The sequence below is a fragment of the Symphodus melops genome (genome assembly GCF_947650265.1).
Source record: "Symphodus melops genome assembly, chromosome: 19".
Taxonomy (NCBI): Eukaryota; Metazoa; Chordata; class Actinopteri; order Labriformes; family Labridae; genus Symphodus; species Symphodus melops.
The window spans coordinates 18,303,498-18,329,633 of NC_136709.1; the positions used below are offsets into that span (position 1 = coordinate 18,303,498).

General features: G+C 42.3%; 1 protein-coding gene across 3 annotated transcripts in view; it reads left to right on the forward strand.

Annotated features, from left to right (window-relative positions):
- Positions 1-267: 267 nt before the first annotated feature.
- The window catches only part of slc25a21 (solute carrier family 25 member 21), an 84,365-nt gene continuing 58,496 nt past the window's right edge, over positions 268-26,136 (forward strand). Inside the window, exons 1-2 of one of the 3 annotated variants that reach the window (XM_079369206.1) lie at positions 268-403; positions 512-602. In XM_079369206.1, the coding sequence (XP_079225332.1) occupies positions 533-602 (70 nt within the window). In that variant the 5' untranslated portion in view covers positions 268-403; positions 512-532. Of the gene's footprint in view, positions 404-482; positions 603-1,867; positions 2,084-26,136 lie in introns of those variants that run through there. The other 2 variants (XM_079369207.1, XM_079369208.1) reach the window with 2 other exon arrangements.

Below are 26,136 nucleotides of genomic sequence, written 5' to 3' on the forward strand. Positions count from 1 at the left end.
ATAAATACAAAGTACATGAGGTCAAGGTCAAAGTTGAACTCAATATACACTTAAATGCCATAACGACCTTTGTGCTCATCATGTGATTGTTTAACATATTGATATATTGATCAGAAGAAGTGGGTCACGGTTCATCCATTATTTATTTTTTCTAAATTTTGCAATACTGAAACCGTTTTTGGCTTTGAGGCTAAAAGGAGGGTGAGAAGAACAGGCAGTTCTGTTGTGGTAATTGATTCCATGTTAGCCTAGCCTGTGTGTGTGTGTGTGTGTGTGTATGTGTGTGTACTCGGAGAGATCTCACTGCTCCGTTTTCTCCAGTGGCGTGGTCTGCCTGAACTGAAGACGCAAGCGATACAAGATACCACCCTGACAGCCTCATCAGTCAACCGGAACCGGTCAGGTAGGTGTGCTGTTCTCAAGTGCTTGACAAGGACGAGCTCGCGCACGTGCTACTTTAAACTCGGCTACAGTTTGTAACTTCTTCTAACAGTTTTGTCCCGTACTTCAGCTTTGACAGGAAACACTCAACATGACAGCCACAAAGCCAAAGAGCATGCTCAGAGAAGCTTCTCATCAGATAATCGCCGGTGGATCTGCTGGTAAGTCCAACAAAGATATTTCACTAAAAACTTCTGATGACGCAATAGTTTCAGGAGCTCGCGCGCTGCTAAATGCATGTAGCATGGTTAAACGGTTGCCAGTAGAAGTACAACAAGGTAACGCCCCCTCTCTGTTTGTCTCCCCTGAGACTGAAGGACGGTCAGTACTCAACAGCCCCGCAATGATTGTGTGTCCGACAGCTAGTCCTCTTGATAGTATGAGTCGAAGATAGTGTGTGCATGTGTCGCCAAGACAGACAGACTGATTTCCTCCTTCTCACATGCTGGGTATGTGGACGCGCAAGCGCCTCTGGATACGGAAGGTGTTAGTGCGCATGCGTACAGCTGTGGTTACATTTCTCTGGATGGGTTATAATTACTTTTCTCATATATTGCAAGTAGGCTAAAATTAATGACAATGTAGAATGGTCACATTTGAAATACGACTTCTGATCTTTCTCTATGCAACACTTCTGTGAAAATGCTGTTTTGCTTAGTCAGAATAGTATAGGATACTTTTGACTGGTTTAAAGTATGTCATACAGCTCACAGGACTCAGAATCTACAATCTATCTGGTTTATTACTTTAAGAGCAGTGGTTCTCAACTGGAAGTTCTGAACCCAAAAGTGAGTTGCAAAGCCATTTTTTTTAAACATCTTGAGTTTAAAACTGATATTTCACTTCAAAATTCGGATTGTTTGAAAAAAAAATACAGAAACTTGGGTACCATTTTTTTGAGGAGTTGGTGGTGCGTCCTGGGGCTTGACTAGTTGAGAACAACGGCATTAGAGCTTTGTATCCTAGCTCTGACGATTACATGCAAAACAGCTTTGGGCTATCCATCTTAAATAAGAAAAATAATACTTTTTTATTTTTAATTTTTAAACTTAACAGATGAAATGCAATATCCCCAGTGATTTAATTGATTAAAACATTTAACATAAATATATGTTGGGGAAAAAAAGCTCAGGTACAATATGCAAATATATTGTTCCCTAAATCTCAGATATTTTTTATAACAACGAGTCTTAACACAACATTATCAGACAGGAGAGATTTTGGCATTTGCCATAACAAAAACTCCCCATTTATGTTCTATTTTTTTCTCGTAGATAAAGCGAGCCAACAACTGTTAAAAACTTTAAGACCTGTTATCTTTTCTCATTTTGCAATTCTTTATCAGAGGACTCTTTAACACTATTTGATAAGTAGTAGAAAATGAATAAATAAAACTGTTGTTACTTATTGCATTCGGATTGTGACCACAGGTTGCAGTATTCAGCTCATAACGATGAGCAGTTTTTCGGGTTAATTAGTGAAGAAGAAAATCCGCGCCATGCTTGATATTTGTTTGTTTAGACATCAATTAGTTAAGTCACCACAACCTGTGTGTTTAATAATGAAGTTTTCCGATACTCTACTGCCGCCTGACATCTTTTGTTGACTCCACACACGTCGTCTTAACGCTGTCATCCGTCTGGTGAGTTGTTTTTTTACTTTCAATATAATTTCGCTTACTCCCATTTTTTAACCCCCCCCACCCTGTTTGGTTAAACTTAGAGTCACATTTTCATGGGACAGTTTCATACAGTTTAGAAAAAAAAAAAATCTAGCCCGCATAGCAACCGTCGTCAAGCTAACAATGACGCTTAACGACTGTGTTGCTGTGGTGTGTGGTAGACTGTACTAGGGGAGACTTGCATGCATTTTATTGTTGCTTTTTTCGGTCTTCTCTGCTGTGTATGTTTTCTCTCTCTGTCTTGGATATATATATGGATATATATATATATATATATATATATATATATATATGTATATAAACAACAGCTGAAATCCAGAAAATGTTGACAGTAGTAAAATGTTGATTGCATGAAAAGTCAGATCATTTTCTTTTGGAGGGTGCATATCCAAAGATTGAAAGTGAATAAATTGTCCTTCTGTCTTCTTTGAGCAAGTTGTCAGAAGTTTGTTTCCATTTCAATAAAGTTTGTCATGTGCTCTGATGTTTAGTAAAAAAGGAGCTTGCAAAGATTATAACACTTTGGACAACTACAGTATTCAGTTAAACTCGTGGAGCTGTTGCCAGAGGTTCTGCAGGTGTTGAAATGTGCAGGTTTCCGCCTTTACGTGGGTAGAGATAGTGAATCGTTGTGAATATGCAAATCTTTCATCTTTACTGTGAAATGTAAGTCTCTGTCCTCCAGCACTGAATTGCAGGATTGTGTGTGTGTGTGTGTGTGTGTGTGTGTGTGTGTGTGTGTGTGTGTCTGTCTGTGTGTGTGTGAGTGTGAGGGAATTTGTGGAATGAATGTGGTGAACTGAAATGACTCAGCTGCTCAGTAAACACACTGACACACAGTCAGTGCACTTTGTTTGCTCTCTACTTTGAAGACGCATCACAAGGCTAGCAGAATAATGTCTTAAAACATTATCTGACACGATCCTTAACTTGAACTCTTGTGTTTTGGTTTCATATATATTTACATATATATTACATGTGTAATTAGTTTGGTTACACCCAACTGCTTTGAATGCTCGCATGTAGAGGGCCACTTTTGTCGTCAAGCGTGGAATGATCAACGCTGAAGGCACAATATGCAAATCTTTTATCTCACTTGTCAGTAAAAAAACCAAAAAAAAAACAAGTCAGTTATCAGACAAGACAGACTGAGGTTTGCCTTAATTAAAACTCTCTTTAGTGTTGGTTTCTTGTTTGTCAAACTGAGCGAGCGAGCAGCTGTTAAAAATAAAGACCGCTTAAGTCTTTCCTCATGTTTTGATGCTTAGTGTTGTTGTTGTTGTGCTTACTTACCAAGTTGGTCAAAGCTGAAGTTTTTTCATATGTTCATCGTTTGTCTTGTGTGTGCACAAGCAGAATTATTGGTGCATACTTTAGTTAATATATATATAATACACACATTCTATATTTCAGTGTAGAAATTGTGAAATTAGCATTTAGTATCTCTTGTTCTGAATCAGTACAACTGACTGAAACAATGTGTGATAAATTATTTCCCGTCTTGGTTTATTGCCATCTGTTTGTTGTTCTCCTCGCTCCAGTTTTTTTTTTTTTATAGTCTGAGACTTTTGATGAAAAACTGAAAATTCTTTATTTACTTACTGCAGAACCCTGAAGGTGATCTAGATCTCTTTAACTTTGTGTTTTTGTGAAATTCAGACTCAGTTTCTTTGAGTTATATTTGGCAGAAAATCTGATAAATTAACTTATGTAGTTGTTATCTAGTCTTCTGACTACTTAAAGCGCTTTTACACCACAAGTCACACCTACACATTGACAACCATTCACACACTAATGGCAGAGGTTGCTATGCAAAGTGTCCATCAGAAGTAATTAATCCCATTTATGCCCATGTATAGGCTGCCAGCCAAAGCAGTGGGAGCAGTTCAGAGTTAAGTGTCTTATCCTGGGTCACTGCGGTCTTTCCGAATGAGAGATAACCAGAAAAGAAATGTGTATCTGATCAAGTAATTAGAGACCTCATGTCCTCTCTATTGCTGCAGAAGTTGATGTCATTTCTTTAAATCATTTCTATTAAAAGCTTGTGCAATAAATTTAAAGACCAATGTAGATCTGCCTTACACATGCATTCTTTCTAATGACCAGCAGGGGGCGACTGTACTCTTTGCAGAAAGTTATCCGAGCCCTCTTTTCAATTGATGCATTACTTAAGAAAAGTTGCTCTAAATTATTTCATGGTGTCAGTCACCAAGTTTTCAAGTCCATTCAGTGAATTCTGGACTTTTTATTACAGAGTAAAATATTCAATAAAGCAGGGTATCTCTCAGGGACGAGGTGCTAACACCTTATAACACATCATAATGGTGGTCTGGTGGAGAATTGTGTCTCAGCTCAAGTCCAAAAGGGTTCATTTTTGCTCCCAAAATACCAAGACGGCTTCAAACAAAATGCAGACCAAGATGTGTCAAGGCTTTTTTTGGACCTATTGTTATGTTCTCGTGTTAGTTTTGACCTGTGTGTGTGTGTGTGTGTGTGTGTGTGTGTGTGTGTGTGTGTGTGTGTGTGTGTGTGTGTGTGTGTGTGTGTGTGTGTGTGTGTGTGTGTGTGTGTGTGTGTGTGTGTGTGTGTGTGTGTGTGTGTGTGTGTGTGTGTGTGTGTGTGTGTGTGTGTGTGTGTGTGTGTGTGTGTGTGTGTGTGTGTGTGTGTGTTCTGAACTCCACTTGACTTGGTAGATTACAATGAGCACTTCTTTTCATGCTTTCAATCAATCATGAAATACTCAGTCCAACTTGTCTCAGGTAATGTTTTTATGAGAAAAAAGGGGTATCTTATGTAACCTTTCTTTGCCCCCTCTCCCCGCACCTCATGAGCCCCCTGGGTCTGACAATCCACTGTCCTGAACCTCCACCCAGAGGCCGAGGTCTGGTCTCTCCTCCCTGACAATGATGGGGCCTGAGTAGAACAGTTTGAATGTTTCTCCTCCAACCTGTCATTCTTTCATCCTTGTTCACAGTTAACAAGGACACAGACAGGTTGATGTTGATTTATGTGCTCGTTGGTCACAGAGCTTTCAAGTTACAAGTGAATTAGGAGAAGAAATGGGCTTAGTGTTACAGGCTGGCTCCAGCTATTTTCACTGTGGAGCGGATTTAGTCTAAATGTGTTTGTTTAAGGGCTGAAGCAGTTAGACAGTTGTCAGAGAAATACCTGAAATAGAATTTTCTTTCTCAGTTTGGTGATTCTAAGAACAGGCCGAAGACAGGTTTACAAGGTGTTTAAAGGATAAACAGGGAGGAAAAGGGGGCTCCAGTAGCCTAAGGTTGGTGTACTCGCCCCATGCACAGGGGCGGCAGTCCCTCGAAGCGGGCGGTCCAGGTTCAAGTCCGACCTGTGGCTCCATTCCCCACTCTCTCGCAACTTGCTTATCTCTAATAAATAATAATACCCCAAAAAATAAAAACCCCAAGAGAAATCTTTAAAATTCAAATCAGTGAGGAAAAGTACAAAGTCCTGCAAAATAACATTTTCCTTTTTTTGGTCAAATATGGACAGTTTTTGTGATATTTTTGTAATGAAATGTATTAAAGCCAAATAAAGAAACAATTACCTTTCATCTAAAAGATAAACAAAAATATACAGTGCAGATGTGTTCATGGATGAGGGTAAGTTCTTATCTAAATGTCTGTTCATATTTTGCCCACAAGGGGGCGGTAGCTGCATACTATATCTCTCTTTGATGTAAAGGGATAATACAACTTTTTACTATACTGTAGGTTCCGGTTTGAACTTTTATAACAGAGACAGAAATGATAAATGCATGCTCTCACAAGTTTGTGTTTTTATTGTAATAAAAAAAAGAAATGTATATGCTTCTATAAAACATGATTAAAGGTGGAAGTATGGGCATAAAAACGTCATTAAAATAATAATGTCATGATGATTAATACGTACTTGTGAGCCATATTTAAAAATAGAAAATCTAGTTTCATGCTGGTGGCTGTAATGTTTCTCTAAGCACTTTGTTATTTCCTTGGTAGATGCATGTTTTAAAACTCCATGAGTAAATCGATCCGTCTCCAGCAAATGGACTGTGACGACATGAGACAGAAGGCCCGTGAGTGATTACTGCAGCCCCCCCCTCCCCTCCTCCCCCCCCCTCCCCCCCTCCCTTCGGACTGTCAGGGCCGTGCTCAGGCTGCACCGCACATTTAATTGGTTTTAAACAGTAAACCTGAAATCAGTCGGGAAAGAACAAATAAAGCCACTTAGCCTAAATGAAGGAGAGGAAGAAAGGAGGAGAAGAAATAAATAAAGTCAAAGTGTGTGTGTGTGTGTGTGTGTGTGTGTGTGTGTGTGTGTGCGTGCGCGTGTGTGAGTGACTGCAGTCAGAGAGAGCGATCTCTGAGTGGCTGCTCCAATCACAGCAGAATTAGGCCTAATATTTATTTCCAGAAACAATTGTACATGTTTGAGCGGAGCTTTGATTGAACTCCCGGTGGACATGTTGGAGACAGATGTTTAGATGACCTCATGTTTGAAGTCATGTTGATTCTGTTCCTCTGAATCAGCGCTCCCTGACTCTCATCCACTCCCTCTCTCAGTGTGCACGACTTACGTCCTTCATATTTATTAACGTGTGCTTTAGCTAGCTTTAACATTTTTTGGTTCGGTCCATGACAGACGGACGGCCCTGCACGGGGGTGACGTGGATGGCTGGGTTAAAATGAGCCATGATCGTGCTGAAGGACGGCTACTGAGCCGTCACATCTGTCTTTTGTGAGCAGCGCTGCTCTTCATTCATCTGAAGGCCTCGACTTAAAGGAGCAATATGTAAAATATCTAGTGAATAAAATCATGCTTTGACCTCACTACATCGTCAGACATTAAGGAAACAAGGTTGATGTGCTGGCCTCTTTGAAAACAAAGCAGCAGCCACAGTCCTCCTTCTGATTCCAGCCCTGAGCGCTCTCTTATGTTTTGACCAGAGAACGTCAAAACAAAGCTGGTCAAATTAATGTACCACAAATAATGGATGTCCGAGAATACAATGTGCAATAATGAAATGTTTACTAGCACACATTTGCAACATTTCTGTGGTTTAGGTATTTTAAGTCGGTGACATAATTTGGCGTGTGAGTGCTGAAAATAGAATTAGTAAGTTGAGGATGGGGGGGGGGGGGAGGGGGGCGTTTCTTGAGTCGTCTACTGGAGGTTTCTGAGTCAGACTACTCAATCACTGACATCTGTCGACTTGAATATGACTCTGTTAGCATCTCCAGCCTTCTGTAGAGGCATCTTTTAATGTAAGATTTATTTCAATGTACTTACATGCACGCCTGGAACAGAACTCGGGTGAGGTGACTGCTGAATCACCACGCAGCCTCACGCTCAGTCACACATCTGTTATGAAAAGTATCTGCCAGGATGTCACTCTCTCTTTTTCTCCTGGCTTCAGACCTCCCCTCCTCGTCCTTTCTTCTTTTCGCCTTTTTTTATCAGACAACTGAGGTGTGCTAACTGGAAAGTACGGCAAAACCAAACGCACTTTCACTTCCAAAGTGCTATTAGCAGGCGACCAGGGCGATCTGCCCACAGGAGACAGACGCCATTTCACCCTCATGAGATTTGTTGTTTGACTAAATCGACCTGAAGAAAATCTATTTGAAGGTTGTAAATAGCTTTAAACAAGAAAATATCATCCTGTGTACTTAGTTAGATAATCACCAAACAATTAGCAAGATCAAGGCTGCAGGATCGTTTTGATGAATCTAATAAATCCAGATGTGAGCTGATGTTATGCCAGCAGCTAAATCCAAACCCTGACAGATAATGCCTTCGGTTTCAGCAGCTGAGGCCTCACAGGCTGCAGGTGAATCATGGAGATTTGACAGGTGCCATCCATTCTGACCCAGACTTCGCTCTGTCACTGTCAAACTGTCAGAATGTTTGAAATGGAAATAATTAGATCAAAACAGAGTCGACTGGTGAAGCTGGAAAAAAAAAAAAAGAAACATCATAAACTGAATAAATTGTTTAAAGAATATATATTTAGACGGCCTGATTCAGTTTCAATGCAAGCTAACATGCTGACGATGATGAGAGTGTGGTTGGAAATAAAAGTGTTTTCCTCTTCAGTGAGGCCCTGTGATGTGATGTACGAGCACTGGTTGAGCTTGCGACGTTATCTTAACGACGTGATTTATGAAATGCTTCATGGAGCAGTTTAAAAAAAGGGAAGCAGAGGAGGCTGGACGGAGGGGAGCGAGACTCCTCTGTTAGCAGCCTGTGTGAGAAGGGAGTAGAGCCAAGACACAATGCACGCATGAACTACCTGATGTATGTACCATGTAGGCCTACTGGAGCGTGCACACACACACACACACACACACACACACACACACACACACACATGCAAACATGCATACTTGAACTTCAAGCCAGGGTTTTGATTTGGTGTAGTTTAACTTTTTTCTTTGTTGCTGCAACCTGAAAGACTCTGACGCACCACAGCGGTCGTCATCGTAGTGTTTGTGGTGTGTCCGGCTCCGTCCCTTGACTGTCGTCCCCCCCCCCCATCTGCTCTTTTAGAATCAGCATCAGTGAGAGGACTCTCTCTGATTGGCTGTTCAGAGGTGTTTTTTGAATTGACATTAATACATATTGTAAGTACGCTATGCAGTTTCCAAAGTACCCTAGGAGTCACGAGTAGCTCTATTTCAACATCAGTAATTTAAAGTGACCTCCACAGTCAGAAACAAAACTGTCTTTTTGTACAAGCTTATTGCTTTTATCACTGTCGAACATGGCACACAGGCTATTAATCAATTCACTACAACTGTGCATGATCATCATTATTCTTATTATACTGTTATTGTAATAGCATGTTCAGTTAGATGATCATAATTGCTCTACGTTTGAGGCTTTCTCTGGATCATTTGTTCTTATTTAGAGGTTCCAATTATTAAACCCAGGACGCAGCGCTGCAGGAAGCGCAGTGCAGTTCCTTCGCATCATTGCATTCATTCATGCTCCAAACAAGATGATCACTCTTTATCAGTCAGTGTGATGCCATGGCAAGTATAATAAGTCATTTTTATGTGTGTGAAATGCATACAGCGAAAAGGACACGTGCTAAATATGAAGAGAGGACATATGTAGCCACTGAAATCACTGCACGGCACTCCAAAAATATAAAGTGAGGGCGTACATAGTGCAGCACATGGCAACAATAATAAAAGTGGGAGGGAAATCAGCTAAACAAGCTATGCTTAATTGAGCACTTAGTCTAAGTAGTCAAGGGGCAAAGAGAGAGTGACCCTGCAAGAACGTGAAAGTTTACAGTTGTGAGATTGTGTACGTCGCGTGCATCTGGGTTATGTATTCGTGCAAAAAGTGAACGTCTGCGTGCGCGAGCTATCATTGCACGCCAAGAATTGGTCAAGTGCATGTTTGTTTGTTTGTTTTGCGTGTGCGTGCGTTCGAGGCAGCGAGGTCTCTGCCGGGAAATTGGATATAATTGTGTGTGTTTGTGCGAGACATGAGTGCACATGCATCAGAGGAAATGGATATATATTTAAGCTATTGTGTGTGTTTGTGTGTGTTCTGTCTGCATCTGGAGTATGGTTTTTGAGTGTGTGTGTGTGTGTGTGTGTGTGTATATTTTTGAGCCTGGCTCCGTCTTGAACCTCCTCATTAAGTCACAATAGGAACAGGCTCTTCCTGTCGGGAGCTACTGTCTGCCCCCCCCCCCCTGCTGTGAGATTTCACTCCATCTTTTGTCGTTTCAATTCAGCGCTAAAAACATTTAAAAATGAAAAGTAGAAAACAGCAACAAAAAAAAACAATAATAAAAACGTTTTTAAATATTTCAAGAAAGCAGCTGAAGAGCGGCACAGTTCGCTCTGTTTATCCTCCAGCACCTTGTTCCTCATGAACACTGACATGTGTGTTGAAAAGTCTCGAATTGGGCATTTAACCTCCTGCCCTGCAGCTCGTAGCCACAGTTGGTAGCAGGTCAGACACATGCGCGGGCTGCTGCACTGCGGTACAACAAACCACCGCATGACTTCTTAATGCTGATTTTTCAGCCTCACCGCTTTCTTGATCTTTTGTTTAATAGTTTTTGTTTTGTTTCAGCAAATCTTCAGGGAAAAAAAAAAAAAAAAAAAAAGTCCAAAGTAAACCTCATGTTATTTCAACTGAATTTGATACCCGATTGAAGAGTTCAGATACAGTAATTACAAGCCCTCCGTGCTCCTGCTGTAAGCGCCGAAATATAAATAAACATAATAAGTACTGTCAAAAAAACAAAAACAAATCAGGACAAACTAAAAAGCCTGAATTACATGCCTGTTTCCTTGTGTATGTATTTGTGTACATGTGCATTGTGTGTGTGTGTGTGTGTGTGTGTGTGTGTGTTTGTGCCCTGTGATTCTCCGGATGAGCTGGAAATTTACAACACAGGTTTTACAGTAAGCTCTGGCCAAAACTGTAATTCTTCCTCCCCTTTTAGCTCTCAGTCCTCCCCCTGAGCTCCGCTCTATCAAGATGAACAGCATTTAGGCCAGTGCAGTAATCATAATGTCATTTGTTTCGCTCCTGGGCCAATTTGTGTCGATTCTGAAAGGAAATATCCCGTGCCGTCCTGGTGGCCACGCGAGAGCCCGATCGAAGGCTTTAATTAGGAAGGCTCAGATTTATAGACACTTTGTGTTGTTTGTGATCCTGAGCGCTCGCAGGATGACTCGCTCGGACAGAGAGAGAGAGAGAGAGAGAGAGAGACGCTGGCAGAGGACGAGGAAAACTGTGATAATGACAAACACGAACCGAATGAAAGGTCATGTTTGGAATTTGTTTACCATTTCATTATCATGTTGGGATCACAGAGTTGTGCCGTGAAATAGAAGCAGACAGAAATGACACCGTCTGGACACAGCTGGTACAGAACATTATGCACCAGCTGAAGTCTGGAACGAGAGTCAGAGATGGAGATGTACAGCAGAGCAGTGTTGTGTTAATGCTCATTGTTTCATTTTCTGAGCTTATCAGGCTTACTTTTTATTTTATCATAAAAAAAGTCATTTTAAATCAGAAGTATTGCTACAATTTTGATGTCTTTAATGTCTCAAGCTTTTATCAAAAAAGAGAAATAACTCTCTGCGTCCTTTTCCATCCAATTCCTCGTATTTGTGTAAAGGGACAAAAACCCGTCACTATGAGGTACCCATGACATAAGACTTTTATTTCCTCTGTTGTGGTTTGAAACAGGTATTGATTCTGTTTCATGTCTTGAGTTCAGAGCTCCCATTATTTTCTGGTTTATTGTGGCCTATTATGGAAGAAAAGGTCAGAGTCAATCATGAATTACTGATGAACTTGTGACATCCGTATTTAGAGAACCCGGTCCAAATATTGTATGAATATGATGACTCAGACTAGAGGGCAGAAGAGAGCCGCATTTGTGCTTTTAATCTGGCCTCCGAAATGTTCTAGTTGAAGAAAGGAGCTGCTTCCATCTGGCGCTTTGAACGCACAGTAAAGTAGGTGGATTTTAAGGTTATACAAAGATGGATAACTTTGCTGATCCTTTCTCATGTACGCACAAAATGATTTCACTTAAGCATGACATAAAGCTCTGAAAGTATGAGATAATCCCTTCACATCTGTGTTTAGTTATCTGCAGGTATTGCTGGAAATGTTAATATAACCAGTAAGAAATACTTATTTATCCTGAGCCGCCTCCAAGCTTTCCTTCAGCACACTGATTCTTCAAATAGTTTGATCCCACAGTGAGATTTAAATCATGACTCAGAGGCAACACGGGCGCTGTTTCCTATGGCCGATGTGAGTTTTTATTCAGCAGTTCACACTGGGATGCGTTTAGTGGAACGGAGACCACACAGGGCGATCAGCAGCATTTGTAGCAGGTAGTCGAGGGGGGGTGAGTGGGGGGGTGTCAGTGGCCGAGAAACAGGACAGGGAGGAAGGTTTAGTTATCAGCTGCGGTCTGAGGTCTTACGGAGCGAGCGCTCAGCTGGGCAGCTCTGTGATTACAGGCTCTGACAGATGCTTTCTCGATAAGAATCCCCCAGAAGCTTTGCAGGGAACACACAGGCGGCCAGCTGCTTCCACAGCGAGGCATTGATGTTCATTTCTTCAAAAGGACGACGTGAATCCAACAATAGCTGTAGCAGAGTCTGTGTCTCTTCAGGCCATGGGACACGGCTCCCTCAAGTCTGGCGCGCACCTATCATAGCAGGTTATCTTTCTGGGTTTTTTTCTTTATTTTTCCAATTTTTAATTTATCTGGACATAGCTTTTTTTTTTTTTTTTTTTTTTTTTTTTTTTTTAAAGGTTTGCACGTGTGTTTAGAGGGGGAATTATAAGTCAAAGATTTTCCTTTACCCCACAAGAAGAATCCTTTTTTTTTTCCCGAGCTCCATTGGTGTTCTTGTCTTTCCTGAATTGCGGTCCTCTCGGGTGTGTTTCATAATGATACTTGGAGCGTTGCAGCCTGATGTATAGCGCCCAGGGGAGAATCTGCACTCTGCACCAATCTATCAGTAGCCCAATCCAGGAGGAAGGCCCCCCCATCATATTCCAAATGTACTTTAAATAGATGGCGTGTTTTGTTTTCTTCTTTTCCATGAAGGAAACGTCGTGAGTGATCATGCACAGGCCTTTTGGAGTTTTGCAGATGTTTTGATTGTGATTACTTGAGGAAATGTTTTGTTAGTAAAAAGTGTTCTATTTAATTAAAGTTGCTCAGTAATTTGTAAGCTGGATACATAAAAGGTACACGTACGGATATTAGACCATCAGTTTGTTTTTGCATCTGTGTTTTATAACGACTGTCTTTATCATCTTAACTTAAATAATGACCAAAATCTCCTTTTAATTTGATCAAACATCACCTTCTGTTTTGATACAATAACACTGGAACTTGTTTTTTCTTAAGCGAAAAGCAGACAAGGTAATTACCCTTGGGGCAATTAGAGAAAGGAGCTGAGGGAGTAAGAAAGTCATTTTCTAACCCAAACATCCTGGTCGGAGGGGCCGGAGCGGCTGGTCAGCCTCCTGGAGGCCGATGGCTGGCTCGCGGGGAGCCGTGTGCGTGGGGAAGTGGACCAGGGTTTGTTTTCTTTTTCCAGAGGCAGGCCTCTGAAACCTGTGCCAGATGAACGGCACCTGAAACCCAGCAGAGGGAGTGATTTACTGTACGCGCTAAGGCGTGCTCGTGTGCACGAAACCCTGTTACTCAGCTTCATCACATCGAGAGCCATACAGTGTATCATGGAGGAGGTGGAGCCCCCCCCCCCCACCCCCAAGGCTCCTCTTTCTGGCAGTTTTAAATGTATGCTTAGACCTATAACATGCACAACATAAAATCACACCATGTCATAAACTGGAAGCAAAATATAACAACTTGAAGAGGACACATGACTGTGGACAAAAATATGGTTCCCGTGGTTCATCGTGCTTTTTAAAACGCCTCAATGTTCATGTATTTAACACGAGGAAACATGCAGAACCAGCCCAGAGAGAAAGGAAAGTCTTAGCTAAACTTAAGTTGACATTATAAAAGGTGGAAAACAACGACCGAGTGTCAGCGTTAATGCAATAAAGTTAATACTTATTTCCATCCATAACGGTCCGGGATGATGGCAAACACAGGAGTCCAGATGTTGAGAACAACAAACTCAGAGGAGCAACAGAAACAGAATATCAGCTTTAGTTAAAATAACTCTAAAATTATGCATCCAAAAACGATTTTAATAAGTCTGCTTGAAACGCATCGGAATCGTAATTACAACAGAAATCTCTTGAGACAGAGACAACTGCACGCTCGTTGGAATTCTTCGACAAATTGGGCGATTTGTAGGAAATTAGCTGGAAATGGATAAAATTGCAAGGATGTGAAATCTGAAGGGATTTAGTTGAATTTGCTTGATTGCAACTTTTTAATCATCGGGATTATTTTAAGAGAACAATCAATGATTTGGTGGTTTTCATTACTATTGAAGAGCTTCACGCCAGGATAGCTGCACCGAGCTGTAAGGTTGTCAAAAGCCGTTTCTCCGTCTGCGTTCTGGCGTCCCTGTGAAACGACGTCTTCAGCGGTCGAGTTTCTGTCCCGAAACACAAGATCGCATTTCGCCAAGAAGTGTTCTCGACACGCTCCTTTTTCCAAGGATGCGTCGGTTGGTGACTCGCCTGAAATTCTGAGTTGAGATATCCCAGCATGCAGTTCGGTATCCATGATACTTACTTACTTTCACCAAGCGCTCAACCCCACAAATTAAAAATGATGGTTGTAGCAAAAAGACAAACGTTAAATCAGTGTTGACTGTCACTCTTTATTATTATAATTTAAAATATTTTATACTTTTCTAGACCAAACAATAGATGGAGAAATGAATTGGCAGATGAATCATTATCTGAATGAGTCTTTAGTTACGACTCGAGCTGAGCTGTCAGGATGGAGTAAACATACGTGGTGGCTGGATTTAAAGGTGTGATTACAGAACAGAGCGTGTTTACTCGACTGCAGTGAGCAGACAAACTGATTTGGTTGTTGAAAAAAAAAAATGCATCCAGAAAAGAAAAAAAGCGAGCTGGAGAACATAAAAAAAGAAAAGTGGGCCGTGAGTGGCAACAGGTGAGAGAGAGAGAAAGACAGAGAGAGAGAAAACCCAGAAAGCATCGGAGAGTTCTGGCATTTTCTGCTCTCCTTGGGATCCATTTTTGAATTTGATCCGAGCGTCAGCCTGCGAGCTGAGTCACAGCACTGACAGTGCGGGCCAGAGAGCGCTTCAGAAGCTTAACAGCGTGCGTGTGATGCCGATCAGGAGAGAAACGGGGCAGAAAGCGCCGCATAGAAAAAAAAAAGCGAAAAAATTGAGCTTTGTGGGAAAAGGGCGTTTTTGCATGTAGGTGGACTAAACCCCATTTAATCCGAGGCCCATTGAGCCGACTATATGACAAACATGATCCAGTTATAAGTCATTCTACAGAAGCCTACCCCCTCCTTTTTCTATACTTGTATATAGTACTGAGCTTTTAATGTGTCCTATGTGAAAAGACAGAGAAGAAGAAGAAGGAGTTCATATTTGCATCCACAACTGGATGAGAATTAGTGTTGGCTTCCTTACAAGAATCTCTAATGAGCAAATGCTGGATGAGATCATTTTGAGGTTTGGAGGGAATTAGCTTGATTAGAATAACCCTTCACTCTCACCTTGGCTCAGGAATCCTACTGCTCCAAAATGTGCCTGTCAAATCCTCCCTAACCCCCCCCCCCCCTCCTCTCCCCTAGTCTCCGAGTCTTCTCCACCCTCCACTGTGGATTAGTCTGTTTGAAAGTGAGAGGAATAAGAATACTTCCTTTTAGCCATTTTGTTATTTTTATTGAAGGTTTCTAGCTGTTAACAGAGCTGGGTTTATTTGTCATGGTTCCTTCTTCTCTGGGATGAGTGAGGCTCACCATCAGCTCCCTAAAAACAACAAGCCTCGCCTGCCAAACTTCCCAGATAATTAGTGAAGCATTTCACACTCTGCACAACATAAAAAAGGAAATGGAAAATTGACAAATTAGGCACGGTCCGCGTAGAGTTGGAAGGTTTTCTTCTGGTGTGGAGAGTTGGTGCAGCTCCAGTGCAGCACATGGTCACTCTCTAAGAAGCTGGGCCTTTTTTTTTTTTTTTGTTGAACCAATCAGCAGTACTGTGGGTTTTTTAATGTCCTGTTTTGATGCCTGATGAGAGATTTTTTTTAATTCTGATCAGCTGATTACTTTAATATAGAGTCCTAATTACTGACTACAAGAACAGTGGTGACTCTTACTATTGACTTACCGTAAATTCCGCACTATAAGCCGCTACTTTTTTCTCACACTTCGAGCACTGCGGCTTCTACTCCGGTGCGGCTAATGCATGGATTTTTTATGGGGGACAATGAGCTTCTGCCGCAAAAACATTTGACTTCGTCACGTCGGATCTTAATATCAGTCATTTTGCGCTTCATGCACGCACCCTCATGATGGAAAACACACGGAGAAATACATATGATGCAGGTTTCAAGTTAAAGGCGATCAGCTGGCTGTCAAAGAAGCTAACAGAGCTGCTGCACGTTAAGATGACACTGACAGCGACAACAGAGACTGAGGAAGTGAGTAATGAAGTCATTCTGAGGCAGTGAATGGATGGACTTTTTCTTGTGAAATATATTACGGTCATCTTTTTCATCAGCCGTGTTACAGACACCGTCGGCTAGGCTTCGTATTGTAACGGTTCATGTTGTAAAGTCAGTAGTTGATAATGTGTTCATAATTCCGATTATGTGGAGAGTCAGTGAATGCACCAGCGCGAACGTGTTGAGTGGCTGTATGAGAGAACGCTGGGGGAGAGAGTTGGATTGTTACGGAAAGTTATGTGTTGCTCTCTGCTGTAAACGGCGTGGTCACGGCCGACAGTGATCGGGTTATTAAAAGTTATTATTTGAACGCTCTCGTCGTCCTTTAACGTCCGTACGGACGCTACAGTATTTGCGGATGTTACCGGTAGCCTAGGTCTGTGTAAATAGCTCTTGTTATAGCGTGGACACCTGCGGCTTATAATCAAGTGCGGCTTATATATGTACAAATACATTTATTTACTTATTTTTAGCCGCTGCGGCTTATATCCAGGTGCGCTCAATAGTACGGAATTTACGGTAATTGTATCTTAATGCAGCCTTAGCATGCATTAAATGGGAACTTTTGGCAGAAAGAACTTTTTAAAAATGTGGTTACTGCTCTTAAAACAGTCGACTACAAAGTCTTTTTGAATGCCAGGCAATTTACATTCTCATTATTACCAAAATGATGTTTCTCACTGATGTCAGCACAATCCTGAGCATGCATCGTTTATGAGATATACACTTACTGATTGCAGAAAAAAAAAAAAAAGTGTTATAATGGAGTCATTGCTTTGCAGAGGCAGAAAAATGAGGCCCATTAAGATGAAAAAATAAATAAAATAGGCTTGATAAAAGTCCACACTCAAATATGAATGTATTATGATGTGTGAAACATTATGGACATGTGGTATTTCTTGTGATTTGATCTACTAAGCCTGTTTTACATCACCAGTTAAGTCTTAGCTAAGCGTCAGACTTTTTCTCGTTTTCACCGTTTTCTTTTAAAAATCCAAATTAAATCCATGCAAAAAAAACAAGTCAATGAAAATACATCAAGTCAATTATTAAAGTCCTCCAGCCAGCATAAAGATCAAATCTCCAATTTGACCCGAAGTAAGCGCGCCTTCTTCCACAAAGGTGCAATCTGTGTATCATAACAGAACACATTTTTTTATGCTTTTTTTTACATTTTTGTTCCCAGTAGTTTCTTGAAAGTTTGTTTGCAGATCGATGAACGTCGGTCTCTGTGGTTAATTTGGTCATTTACCTAAAATAAATACATAATTGACTGCCCTTAGAGCATTCCTTTGTGGACTAACAGGCCTTTTTTGGGCCTAGTATAGATTTCCCATCAGATTTTTTTTTTTTTGTATTTACATTAATGCTGACTTGTTGTTTTCCAGATTAAAAGGCTTCAGACAAAGGGTCAACACTGACAGTGAGCGGCCTGCATGTGTGTACTGTTCAAAAGTTTGTTGTAAAAAGATATTTTAAGGTTATTCATCCTCAGCTAAAGTCATATGTTTTAAGAAAGGCCGCCTTCTGAATACCTCTGGATTTTAAATGTTGTGCACAATAACATGGAACAGCTCTGTTTTCATTCCAGATGAGAGAAATCATTGAATAGGTTGCTATATATATATATATATATATATATATATATATATTATATATATATATATATATATATATATATATTTGTAATTAGTGAATTGTTTCCCTCAGTATCAGTCTAAATCGCCTTGTTGGTTGAGTTCTAGTTCTGCTCTGTGCATCTCATGAGGTCATGTTTGTCATGGCAAAAACATGAAATCATCCTTTAACTCGACTCGTCTCAATCTAGTTTTTGGAAGTGCAAAAAAAAAAGTGCAAACACACAAATTGTGCAAACTGACTGTATGCACACAACTATGACATGTTGTCCCAAACACACACACACACACACACACACACACACACACACACACACACACACACACACACACTGATCCTGATCGCCACACCCCATTCAGCCCGTCCTGCAGCCCACGCAGAGGAAGCTGTCACAGAGTCTGCCGCGGCACTCTTGAGAGTTGAACTTGACTGAAACATATGTCTTCAATTTTAATCGCTCTCCATTCCCCCAGATGGCCTGAGGGGGGGGGGAAGGTTGCCTGAGAAGCTGCGTTTCATGTAAGAATAATTTGTGCTAAGTAGCTGGGCGATCTGTTTGTTACGCTAGAGCTGACAGTTTGTTTATGTTTCTTGAGGAGTATGATGGATGGGGCAGGAGTTGATGCTAATTAGACTAAATTGTTGCGAAGAATGCTGAAGGTCTGCGCTGCACTGTTGAGGCCAGTTTCCATTGTTCCTGCGTCTTCGCACTTCGGGCATAATTGAATGGAGCTTGGGCTCATTCATCATGGTGGTGGTGGTGGTGGGGGGGGGTCCAGGGCAGGAAACTCAGTCGTGGACCTGGATGGAGAGATTTGGAGAGAGGTACTGTGGTGACAGAGGAAAATGATGGCCGTTGGAGAAAGAAGATGTTTTTTTTTTTTTTTTTTTCTTGGAGGGGGTTTAGTAGAGACACCACCTGAGTCAAACTGGCCATGAAACGAGTGTTTACTCAGCGAGGGAGAGTCAGCAGAACTCTTCTCCTCCAGCCTGACGCACTCGGTCAGCAAACAAATCCATTAGAGAAGGTGTCACGCCATATTCTCCTCGGACACGTACAGTCGGACTTTCCTGCTATGCAAACATTGTTGGAGTCTTCTTCTGCAGTTTGATACAAGGTTTCCTCTATCGTGCTTCATCATATCAAATGATCACCTGTTCGCTCCTTGAACACAAATGATAGCCTCATCGTGTTCACCTCTGACGTAATGGGGGATGAATAGTAGAAATGGGAATAATGACTCGAGCGTTGATGAGGTGTAACCACTACATGGCCAGCTGTGTACTAAGTAGATTGTGTGAGGTAAATTAGGTGGAAACGACAACAGTGTTTTTAAACTTCCTCATTATGAAGCTTAACAATAGGACATGAAGGGAACACTTCCGTCACTGTGAGGATGATGTTCTTGTTTGTGAAACGGAGTAACACAGACGTGCTTCCCTTCTCTGAGCACAAATAAAAAAAAACAACACATTTTATTTTATTGCTGTCAAAAAATAACGACAATAAAGTCGGTTGAAAGTTAAATCATCATCACACAGGCATTTTTATAAACAGCCAGCAGCACAATGTCAACAGGTACATGAAAAATGATACCAAATAAAGGACCCGTTTTTGAAATAAAAATGAAGACGGTTGACGCAAGGTGCCCTCAGAAAGTTATTTACAACAAAACGCCCGTGAGACCTGCTGTGCATTGGTTCTTTCCTCGGCCAGTGCACATGTGAAACAAACGCTGCTGCGTACACCTGACTGGCACCGTTTCATCATGTAGGAAGGAGTTTATTCCTGCGAGTGAACACACGTGTGTATCCCACATTTGACCCGGCGCTCAGTGCCTGGCATGTTGCACCGCGTCTGACAACACAACAAACCTGAGCCTCCAAACATGTCCAGTGTTTAACACCCCCGGTTCCCCAATCACAGAAACAACGCTGACACTGCATCTGCAAGTCATTAACCTTTAAACATGTGCACTTACAACAATGCTGTAAACAACATGGCATTGTCACAGTTACTACAAGTGAATGTGTGAAGTTTTACAGTGAACAGAGCGGGGTCGAGCAGGGTGGAAAGCAGCACATGTTCAAGCTCACACAGGCCTGACAAGGATTGAAGCCCCCCACGTGTGGCCTAGTTCAGCTTGAGTTAACCTGCGAGGACCTCCAGTAGTCTCCCATGGAATTCAAAAGATATACTGTACAATTAAATTGTAAAAATCCAACGCTCGTACCAACGTCCAGTCTATTTAAAGTGTTAATTAAGAATCTTTTCACTGTGCCTGTGTCATCCATCATCGTTTGACAGGTTAGATTATAAAAACAGCTTTCACATATTTTAATATATTCATCAATTTCAACACTTTACAGTTGAGGGATATGCATTTAGAAGGCAGCCAATCAAATCGTTTAAAGTTTGTCTGACTTCTTCTCCTCATGTGACAGAGGGCACTGTTTGCTATATGAGGGAACATAAGTGGATATGGGACTACAGAGTCGGCCCCTGTGCCACCAATGACTTCAAAACACATCCTACTATCTGCAACTTTGTGTTTTTTGCTCCTGCCTGTCTTGGCCTGCTCTCCAGCTTCTTAATCTCACTGGGACCAAACTGTTTACATAAAAATAAAAAAATGATACTTTTTGGTTAGTGTTTGATCTGGATTCTAAAAGCTCCTAAGATGAGTCTTAGCTTTCATGAAACTCTCTGATATTTATATCGATTCCATCATGAACAACATGGACTGTTTCTGTGTAATTATTAGTCCCTACCAGGGAGTAGGTGTAAGACAAAATGATTCACAGCAAAATGCAGAAACAGACGTTTTTCTAACCAATCCCATGAACAATGTTGTGGATGATTGTGATAGACTTACCTACCTTTACAAACCTGGGGTGCATCTTTAGTGATAAAACAACACTTCAGCGAAGAGATGAGAGGTTCCCCTCTCCGACATTATCATTAACGTATTGTCTCCTACAGGTGAGAGAAAGCTGCAGGTTAGCTCTCTGCTAATGTAACAGAGGTAATAGAGGAGTACTTACTAAAAAAACAAGCTGCACCTGTATCGTTATGAGTGTAAACGTCGAGCACACCTGATGAAATATGAGCTCTGTCTTGAAGTGTCTCCTGTGGCTGCAGTGCATTGTGGATGACGGAGGCTTCTGGAAGTGGATTTTTCTCTTCTCTTCTCTGCGATGGTTTCTTAAATGTCAGAGTGAAAGAAGTCCTCTTCAAAGATCCTCTTCAACTTGAACACAGAGACACCAGAATCTGACATTTGTTTTTCGTAACAGCTCAAGCGTTCCCTCGCCCTCGTGGCTGAACTACAAATGGCTCGACGTGACTTCATGTTTGCGGTATTTTGGCACCTTCACCGGAATATGGAGAATACACAACCAAACAATGAAACGGAGAAAAGCGAGGTGCTTTGCCAATGTCTATTATTCTTGAGCAGTGTCAGAGTGATTTAGGGAGGACTTTTTCCTTAAACTGTGTTCATGGGGAATTTGATGTTAGGAGCTGCTGTCTGGGACCGAGTCCTGACAAAAATGACTACTAATCCTTTGTGTTTTGTCAAATGAATGGAATTACAAATAGAAAAGGATTAAAGTCCAAATAGACTGCTTCCTTTTTTATGTGATCAAATCTTTCTTTATTTCATTTTTAACAATGGAGGCAACATTGTGAATCACAGCAAACCATTAAATCATCCGTTACCTCCATTCTCAAACCGGCTGCTTCCCGTCCTGAAAATATGACTTATTTGGGTTCTTTCAGATTGTTGGAGGTGAAATGTTTAAAAAAGCAGTGTATTCAAACTTTGCCCTTTCCCTACGTGGAGGAAGTGATACAGTATGGGTGGGATGTGGGTTAAGGATTTTAAGGATGGGGGGTAGTGTTCAGGGATAGAGAGAGGAAGTGAGTTAGACTCGGATGGGCGAGAGTGAAACCTGAGCATGATTGAGTTAGGGTGGGGGGGGGGGGCAGGGCGGGGGGGGAGACAGGAGCCCTGAGGCTGCCGCTCGGATGCTGTGTGTGTATACACGGCGCTCTTGTCATGCTGGCCTGTTAGCGTCGGGAGATTGTGATGGAGTTATCTGGCCTGGCCCTCAAACTGGCTTGTCATCTTGTGTATACACAAGGACCTCGCGTTAGTCTGTGTGTACGCTTGCACGGTGCCAGCAACATTACTCACAGGCCTTTTGGGACACGAGCAAAAGGCTCGCCTGGTTCCTTTCCCTCTCGGTGGAAATATTCACTGCATCCTCTCAATTCTCAAAAGATGAAGGTTACACAAACAGCCACGGAAGTTACATCTATTACCTTTCTTGTGGGATTCAACCTCACCTGCTTTGTAAATGATCTGTGACACGGCTGAAAACGGGAACAAATGAAAGTGTCCGCCATTTCAAAACAAGCCCTTACTAAAGCTTCATTAATTTTTCATCACTAATAACATGCTCCGAGGCTCGGGACACTTTTTTTTTTAAACACTTCTCTTCGTGCACGGTTTGCAGATGCTGGTTAAATAGTCGGGGGGGCGGATGGGGGGGGGGGGGAATGTCCCGAAGTGAACGCAGTATGGAGCCGCTGCTTCACACTGCAGCGGCACTAAGCAGAAGCAGATGTTATAAAGTTTACATAAATCAGAACATTATTTTCCTGTTTCCATTGCATTCTTCTAAACACTTAGCGAACAAGCTTTGAAGTCACCCAAGAAATCTAGTCTGCGGGAGAAACGATAGGATCTCCTGAAGCGATGGAGCCAGGGAGTGAGGGGGTCTGAGCGGGTGGGTGTGGGGGGGGGTGGGGGGGGGAGTTGAGGGGTTGAGGGGGGGGGGCAAGTACAGTTTGATGAAGTTTAGTTTAAAGTATAATTTTTCCGGTCAAGATTTTTGCTCTATCATGACTTGAGGTTGCAGCATGTGATAAAGACTTGTTAGCACATCTCGAGCGCTCTTTCAAACCGTTTCCCATGGTGGGGATGTGATCTGGGCTGCAGGAGGGGGGGAGATAAGCTGTGTTTAGGCAGGTCTGCTGTGGGTCGATCATAACAGCAGATAAACCCGACCGACTGTGTTGGATAGCCTGACCGCAGGCCGGGTGAAGGACCGCCAGGAACGCACATTTGGTGCCTGTTAATGCATTGCCAAATTTATAATAGACCTTCCAACTACATGAGTAATATGGCTGCCTGGCGGGCATGTCCGTATTAGAAACCTTCACAGAAGTCTCCTATCATGCATCCATCTTGCACCTATCCTGCATTCGGTCTTTCTGAAACGTTCCGAGCCGAGCGGTCATGTCGGTGTAATGCAAACCGCCTGTGTCTTGATGAAAGTGTTTGCAACGTCACTCTTTACATCCCCCCGGATAAAAAAAGATGCACGTTTCCTTTTCTAAACATTTTCAGGGGGATGGAGAAGCAAAACGACGCAGTGGTGTGGCGAGCCCCTTTAATAAAACGTGTGACTTCTAAGCAACCGCATCTGCAGCCTATTAGGGCTCACGCACGCTCTCGCAGGTTAACCAGCTCGCCATGTTACCCCGATTTGACTGAGTCTCCTGAGAAGCAAATGGATCGCAGTGGGCCCGGGATTTAAAACACGCCGAGGAGCTTCATCATCCTTGAGCTGCGTTCGACTTCAATGTCACCATCAGTTGGTTTTGATTTAGCTGTGCAAATCACCCTTGTTAGCATGCATTAGCAGCGCAGGAGAATACAAATGCCTTGTGCTGCTCCTTTGGCGTTCCAAGCCAATCTGCCTCCTCTCAGCCCTTGTTGTGCGCTAACACAGAGTGGCATATGAATCATACACACAATGCATGTCTTCATCCGACCTCTACAGACAGGACCTCACAGGACAGCCACTTTGGCATTTCCTGCACTCTCATCTTCAAGGCTTAGCAGAGACATGCACTCCCCCTTTTCTGAGCGTAATTCAATAGAGAGTTTGACAATCACAATTAGAGCGAGGGCAAAGGAGCCTGGCAGCTTTCCTTTTTCGTAATATGGAATTACCAAACTGTGCCCGGCTTTACCCGCCCACACGCGGCGGATTCATGCAGTGATGCATCTCTGTTGGTCTCGACCCAAAAGACCCCCTTCTGCAAAACAAAGTGCCTGCAGAGAGCTTTGGAAGATTGCCAGGCTGGATTGCCACCGAAGACCCTTGAGAACTTCTCTCAGGCTGTGAGTCTGAAGTTTTCTACGTGTGTGTGTGTGTGTGTGTGTGTGTAGGTGAGGGGTCCAGCTCAGCGTCTGATGAGGAGGGAAAGGATGATGTATATGTATAAAGTAGACCTGCAGGTATTTCCGTCCAAGAAGCTGCTCCCCCCCCCCCCCCCCATCTTTGTTTGCCTTGTTTCTTCTCCACACACTCCATTGTTTTCATTGGCTGCACAGCCGATGATGCTGCAACGCTGGAAAACGACTGGTGTGATTTTTACAGGAGGACAGGGAACATGGGTCATAAAACTCGCCTCCTTTTTCCACAGCTCGAGAAAAAAAAAAAAAAACTCATCCCCCCCCCCCCCTTCAGCTCTCCTGTCAAAGCGCAAGATCTCTGTGGGAAGTCTGTATCGTACAGAGGCGCGCACGCACACACACACACACACACACGTGTACAAGTAGGCCTTACTTCAGACCAGCCAAGCTCCTCAGCACTCACTCGCAAAAAAAAAACACACACTGCTGATGTCATGATCTGAACACTTCACGTCAGTGTTTTACGTGTTTTGTCGCGGTGAAGGGAATCTCGAGGGACCAAAGACCAACAAATAGCTGTTCTGATCTTCGGCCCCCTGTGAGGGAGGAACCTTAATCAGTCATCCCCCAACAAGATCCCTCACATGCCAGATAGATGGGCTGTCCAGCTCTGTGTAACCTTCATTAGATAGATAGATAGATAGATAGATACTTTATTGATCCCGAGGGAAATTCAAGGCATCCAGTAGCAGTATACAGACAGGCAGGACACAAGACATTAGTTACAATACACACCCGCTGTCCCCCCCCCCCCCCCTGTATACAATAATCCCCCAAACAAGATTTAGCAGCCCCTATGTGACTAAGAATAAACATAATTATATGTTAAACCTGTGCAGTTAGCATTAGCAATTAGACTTAAAACTTATATAGCATAATGTACATAACCTGTGAGGAGAGAAAAACATGTGCTGGTTAAAAGAGACCTGTAAACAGTTAAGGAACCTTAGAGACAAATAAGCCCTCTTTCTTTTATCTGCATACTTATATGTGCACATTGTGTGTGTACTGCTCTCTTTTAAAAACCTGTGTTATAGTGTTTAACTTGAACATCCTCTAGAATGAAAGGTGTCTATTAGTTTATATTAATGTCCATACTCTAAGTCTTCTGCTTGGGTGGGAGGGGAAGAAATGTAACTTAACTTCAACAAAACAATGACTGTTTTGTTTGCTTCATATTAACTGAACAAAGTTAAAACACACTCCGTCTCCAATATAAGAAGTCGGTTTGATCAGTGGGGAAAGTAAAAGGTAAAGAAACTCAGATCGTCTTGTGTTTGCGTGTCTGCGTGTCTGCGTGTGTGTGTGTGTGTGTGTGTGTGTGTGTGTGTGTGTGTGTGTGTGTGTGTTATTTCTGGGTGTGAAGGAGGGGAAAACGTGGGGTGAAAGATGGCTCTGTAGGACCCGAGCCAAACCACGAAAGTTTAAGTAAATATTAGAGGGGGGTGGGGGGGTTGGCCCTGGTGGTCTGGGTTCCCCCCCTCGTCCCTTGATGTTTTCTCACTCCTCTGCCCTTGTTTGGACAACAGTGTGCTGTGTTGTTCAATGTCCCAGTGTCGTAGTTTTCTTTGCTTGAGAATACACTACTGTACATTCACGATGCATGCGTATAAAACCAGGCTAATTCCATGCTGTCTCTGGTCTCTGTCAGTGCATTTACAGAGACGGGGTGAGGCAGGAAAAACACACTGATGTATGCACTTGTTTCCATAGAGACCCTCCAATTTCAACAAGTACATAAATGTATTTCTTGTACTGCGCTTCTTTAACCTGTCAGCTTTTTGGTCTTGCAGCTTGATGAAAAGAAAAGAAAATGAAAGGTTTGTAATTGCACAGTTAAAGCACTTCTGTGTATTTATAGTGCTACGGGGTACGATCAGTGACAAACATAATTCGATTCATGTCTGTCTTCATCACCAAAAAGCAGCCTTGATAATGGTCAGTGGTGTGTTT